The sequence below is a fragment of the Pteropus alecto genome, unplaced genomic scaffold (genome assembly GCF_000325575.1).
Source record: "Pteropus alecto unplaced genomic scaffold, ASM32557v1 scaffold5, whole genome shotgun sequence".
Lineage (NCBI taxonomy): Eukaryota > Metazoa > Chordata > Mammalia > Chiroptera > Pteropodidae > Pteropus > Pteropus alecto.
The window spans coordinates 32,261,896-32,267,743 of NW_006441953.1; the positions used below are offsets into that span (position 1 = coordinate 32,261,896).

Here is a 5,848-nt window from a genome sequence, read left to right on the forward strand (position 1 = left end):
GAGGCTAAGACGATCATAGGAACACACAGCCACGTTAAGCTTCCATTTTTAACAGTTTTGAATACAACAAACTTCAGATGACACCTCTGGAAATGATTTCTTACTTGTTACTCAAGTCATACACGCTTACCACGAAAAACAAGGAAATAAGGGAAACAAAGGACAGAAAAAAAAACCTTATACTTCCGTGAAAATTCTGGTAAAGTACGTACAATTATGTACAAAAACGCCTATCTTTAAATAAAAAGAAGTACACGCGCTGATGGAGCTACTCCGTGCGGAACACAGTGTGACTGTCTTTGCAAGCCCGTGAATGTGTCTGCAGAATTCTTCTATCTGTACGTCTCCCTTACGGCGCCAACGAGAAAAAGAAATCGCCGCCGACCCCACTGCTGAGCTTGGTTCTGCACTACCAATGCACACGGAACCGAAGCAGAGAGTGAGCAGCTCGCGTGTCTGCTCTGCCGGCCGGCCCAGGCGGCGGAGCTGGTGCTGGCGCTGGCGCAGACAAGACCGTCCTGGAGAGGCGTGCGAGTGTGTGTGAGCCTCAGATCCGCGCACCCCCGTGAGGAGCCTGCCACACGAGCCCCCCGCGTCCCACTGTGTGCTGCCAACTGTCTGGACGCCATAAATGCCCGGCTGGGTGTTCAGTAGGACCCCACCCCCTATTTAAAAAATCACAAATGCAAGAAAAATAACACTAAAATAATAAAAAATCACAAACACGTGCAAAAACGCCGTGACGGAATCCTCGTAGCCATGTCTCTGGGCAAATATTTATCACTCTGTCTTTAGGGCGAGTCCAACCCAGATGTGGGCTCAGTTTCAGACTGCACCTGGATTCTGACTGTGCTGCAAACACTTTCACACACAACACAACCACGGCCCGACGTCGGCCTGGCATGTCGGTCTTGCACACTCTACGATTTCTCCTTTAAACACGCACCTGACGCACACGACACCAAGGTGACTCTCACTCCCTGACCCCCGCGCCCCGCCTGTGCCCCAGAGGCAGGCGGGGCTGCCGGCACTTACCCCGCCGTGGCCGAAGAATTCACAGTAGCAGCAGTCACAGTACTTGCCCTCCTTCTGGTTGGTGGAGGTGGAGGTGCTGGAGCTGTGCTCGGAGCAGCTGTCCTCGTCCGCGCTCTCGTCCCCGCCGTCCTGCTGCGGGTCGTACACGCCGTTCTCACAGCGGTGCCCTTCGCAGTCGGGGTCACTGCGAAACAGCACGCAGGCCTGTTAACGAGCGGCCCCCCCATGAGGGGCACAGGCACGGCACGTGGCCGATGACGCTCTGCTCCTCACGACCAGTGGCCGCCCTGCCCTGTCCCAGGCGGGAGCGAGGTGCAGGGGCCGCGTGGCCCGCATGGACACTGGGGGACACAGGAAGGGCAGGGTGGTGATGGGGCGAGGTGGCATGAGCAGGCACGTGGGCAGGGGGTCACACCCTGAGGGGCTCCTCGGGCACACACAGTGTCGCCACTGTCCCTCCCACCACTTCATCCTGAGAGCATGTGGCTGGGGTGGCTTCGAACAGGCAAATTCGAAGGTAACAGAAACTTGTCTTTAAAAAACAAAACAACTGTCCAGTGTTTGTGGTCTTCGCTCAATGTATAACACACACAACCAGGACGCATCCAAGGCCCAGTCCTGACGCGGCCAGCGGTGGGGTGGGGTCGGCACAGAAGTCCACGTGCCCCAGCCCTGCAGAACGAGGCCGGCCCAGAGCACCCCCACCCCCAGGGGCACCGCCCTTCCTGCCGCACTCACTGGGACACTGGGCGCAGGACACCAGGGGGCTGAGCCCCTGCAGCCGCTCTATGTCGGGGTGCGCGGCACCCCATTTCCCAGTGCCCCAGCCCTCAGCCCCGGGCTTACCTGCAGACGCTGGGAGGCGCGCTCATGGAGCCGTCGGTGGTGGGGGGCGGGGGGGCCACAGAAGCAGGGCAGAAGCTCTTGCGTGCATCCACGAAGCTGGGAGACGCGGCCGCAGTTTTGGGGAAGGCTGGGGCCGCCAGGCTGCTGAGGTGAGGTGCGGGGCCTGGTGGGAGGGCGGCAGGGGCGAGGGCGGGAAGCGGCGCCAGGCCCGTGGGGCTGCTCCTCGGGGTGGCGGGCACCGCGCGCCTATGCTCCTCCGTGCTCATGCCGTGGAAGACCTCGCCTGCGTTCAGAGACGCGAGAGTCACGCCCCCGCCCCGCGGGCGTTCCTGGTTCTCTTAAGACCTTTTACCAACGTTTTTGTATAAAAATGGTCAAATCTATAAAAAAGTGGAAGGAATAGTACAAAGAGTGCCTGACCTCCTTGACCTGGATCCATCGCTACTTAACATTTTGTCGCATGTCCTCTCTCTCTCTCTGTCTCTCTCACACACACACACGCACACACACACGGTGGCCTACCATCTGGAGCAGGCTGCACGCGCCCCTAACTGCCTCGGCGTGAACTCCTGGATACGCGCTGCGTGTGGTCACAGCACCGCGACGACACCAGACGTTCAACGGCGACGTGACGCGCTCAGTGTCCCCGTTTCTCCATGGGGCCTGTGCAGCTTTTTCCCAGCTCAGCCTCTTTTTCACTTTTCCCCCTTTTACGACGCTGACATCGTGAGTCAAAGCCAGCCGTCTGCCAGTCTGGCTTACAGGCTTGCGGTAGGTTTGGCCGAAGTGCTCTGGGCACAGGCTCTGCCAGTGTCACGCTGGACCCTCTGCACTGATGGCCTAGGAAGCACCTAACGTCAGTTTGCTCCGTGATGGCCGGTGGGCAGGGGCGGTCTGCCAGGTCCTTCCAGCGACAGGCACTCTACCTTCCCTTTGTGATCTGCCGGTCACCTGTGGGAGCGGCTCCGGCAGTGAGAGCACCACACTCCCAAGCCGACGTCCCATGTCCTCAGCACCCGCCAACAGCACTTACCTGTGTGGACCGTCACCCTGACGGCTGCTTCCTAATTCTATCGTCCCTGGACGCGTAGTGGCCGCGACCTTCTGTCAAAGAGCTTCCCTGCTCTGCTCCGCCCCCGCGTGCGCCTAGGACGCCTGGCTGCAGCCTGTGCGGTGACCATCCCATCATGCCCACGGTGCTCACACTGCCCTGACTCTGAGCCAGCCCCTGTGTCCCTCTGACACCTGCCACCGTCTCTGCCAGCTTTCTTGCTTTTAGGCCCCCTTCTCACTGTAGTCAGATCAGAGTGTGACAGCAACACCACCTGCACACCAGTATCTGGGTGGCAGCAGAGACTGCACCCCGGGCTAGGCGGTGGCCCCACAAGCTCGCTGTCCGCGAGGCTTCTGCTTCGAGATGACTAACGAGTCCTCTTGGTGCCAGGAACAGCAAGGGAGCCCCCGAGGGAGCCGGTGTGACGGTGGAATTCCCGTGGGTGCGGGCACTGCTCACCACACTCACCCCGGGCAGGCCCTGCGAGGGGCGAGTGCCGTGAGGCCGCCCCAGGCGCCCCGGCAGCTGGCGGGCCTTACCTAAGGAAGGAGGCCTCTTGGACGACACTTTGAACTGGCTGTTGCTCGACTGCACCGTGGTGGCCGTGCAGGACACGGAGGAGGTGGCCGACGAGGTGGCCATCACGACTTTGTTTGCTTCCATAAAAGCGTCTTGGAAGTTGTACAAACATTTCTTCTTCGCAGCATTTTTTTTCTCTTTACAATCCAAAGCTGCAGGGGCGTCACTGCCAGATGGCGGCGGAAGGGCTTCGGGCCTTGTTTCCGAGAGCGTGGGCCCTGAGACGTCGGCCCCTTCAGAGGAGAACGGGAATGTTACGGCTTCTTCAAGGAACCGTGGTTAGCTAAACCCTAAAAGAAGTCTGCAGGTCGAACGCTTGACACTGGGGCTGCCACTAGTTAACTGGTTTTTAATCCAAGAAAAAAATTTACTGAGCACCTACTATGTGCCAACTCCTGTGCCAGGTGCTTTCCGACAGTTCTTTTTAGTCTTAAAACTACTTTCTAAGCTTGGCACTATTAGTCTCATCCTAAAGATGAAGAAACTGAGGCTCAGAGAGGCTCAGTAACTTGCCCAAGGTCACACAGCTAGAAACCCTTCCCAGCACAGACCGGATGTCGAGTCTAGCTTGCTTTCTGAGCACATGCAGGGGCTGGGTGCGGGGCCACCAGGGCTCTGACCGAGAGATGGAGACGAGGCGGAGGTACCAGCCCCTCCTCGGGTGCCTTGCTCCCGCGGAAACAGCTGAGGCAGCAAGGAGGAAGGAGCATGTAACAGGGGACAGGTCCCATGTAGGGTCGATGCAGAAACAGGAAAGGAAGGCAAGCCTCAACACCCAAGTCGACCGTGGCACCGTCGCACCACCCCGTGTGCTGGGCTGGGGTCTGGCCGCCACCGCTGCTCACTGCACCCTGGAGGCGGGATGCTCAGCAGCGCCGCCAGTGCTCGCGAGGCCCAGTACGGCTGGCTGTGCTGGTGGCGGCCCCGGAGCCCCCGGGAGCCCCCTGGAGCCTGCAGGGCGTGCGACGGCGGCGTGGTCTGCCGACCGCAGGGAGCAGCACCCGGGGCACAGCCGCGCCAGGCCCGTGGGTCCCAGGCCGCCGCCGGAGGCCACAGTGACAGAGACGGAAATCCACGCAGCTCGGGTCATTTTAACACTTGAAGAAAATTGTAACAAGTTCCTTACCAGAAATTGTATCTGGCAAGAAAGTGCCAGGACTCCAGTTCTTATCATTCATCACTTCTGATCCCCAAAGACTTATAAATTTAGAACTATTCCACTCTGGAGTGGTCCCAAAACAGCTTGGATATATATGGTCTTGAAGAGATGCATTGAATACCTGATGCTTATTTGTGTGATTCTGAACAGGTGCTGGCGGTAAAGCCTACAAAAAAAAAGTTCTAATCACATATCAAAATCAATACGCCGTTACCCACGTATTTAAGCTAGACAGACGCACCACTGCTGGAACCCTCGCGGGCCGTGCTCGCTGGAGGCGCTGCCGGCCGCCACATCCCCCAGGGCACTCGCTGGGCGTGAGAAAGCGACACGCGGCAGCTCAGACCTGAGCCCGACGTCAGCTCTGACAGCTGAATGCTCAAGGACTGGACCAGACCTTAGACAGGTCAGCGACGTCTGACACTCCTCCCTAGTCACGCTTTACATGGGGCTCATTTGCATAAAATGTGTTTCTGTGTCTCGTTCTCACCTGGCATTTTAATGATCACTGCTAAAAAGTCAGCCCTGGACTCAGTGATGAAAACGGTGACACTCGTAAGCGGTTCTCTCACGCCTGGGCAAAGTGCAGCGGGGTCTGCAGAACTCAGTTTCACGTTGCGCTCAGAGGCCCCGGCCTCGGCGGCAAACCCCTGTCCAGGGCGCCCAGGGAGGGTGCTGGGTGTCCGCGGGCCCCCACCTTGCAGCCCCGCTGCCACCACCTGCATGGCAGGAACAGCCCGCACTCGCACCCTGGCCTCTTCCCAGCCCCTCCGCAGCAGCTAGAGTGAGCCTTCTGAACGTAAATGAGAGAGTGTCATCCCCCTGCGTAAGATGGCAGATGGCTCCCCTGTCCTTGAGTTAAATCAGAGCTGAAAGAGTGGCCGGCGTATCCCTGTCCTTCCTGCTCACCACGCTGCTGGACACATTGGCCGTCCCTTGGTCCTCAAGCTCCAAACTCCTTCCTGACCCCGATCTCTGCTTATGCCGTGTCCATGTTCTAGAATGTCCCAACCTCAGATTGCAACCCCCCTGAATAACATTTGCCCGTCAGGCCTCAGCCTAAATGTCACTTGCTCAGAGAAGCCACCCCCACCCCAAGACCAAGGCACGGGCCTTCCCGCTGAACGTGCTAGAAGCTATAACTTTTCTTTCTTTGCATCTCCCACAGCTGGCAC

General features: G+C 58.6%; 1 protein-coding gene across 1 annotated transcript in view; it reads right to left on the bottom strand.

The window, feature by feature from the left end:
* Nucleotides 1–5,848, bottom strand: part of FAM193A (family with sequence similarity 193 member A) — a 55,632-nt gene that overhangs the window by 18,375 nt on the left and 31,409 nt on the right. The window contains exons 11-14 of the mRNA XM_025051842.1: nt 4,641–4,839; nt 3,475–3,747; nt 1,882–2,164; nt 868–1,219 (exon numbers count right to left, since the gene is read on the bottom strand). Coding sequence (XP_024907610.1) covers nt 868–1,219; nt 1,882–2,164; nt 3,475–3,747; nt 4,641–4,839 — 1,107 coding nt within the window. The remainder of the gene's footprint in view (nt 1–867; nt 1,220–1,881; nt 2,165–3,474; nt 3,748–4,640; nt 4,840–5,848) is intronic.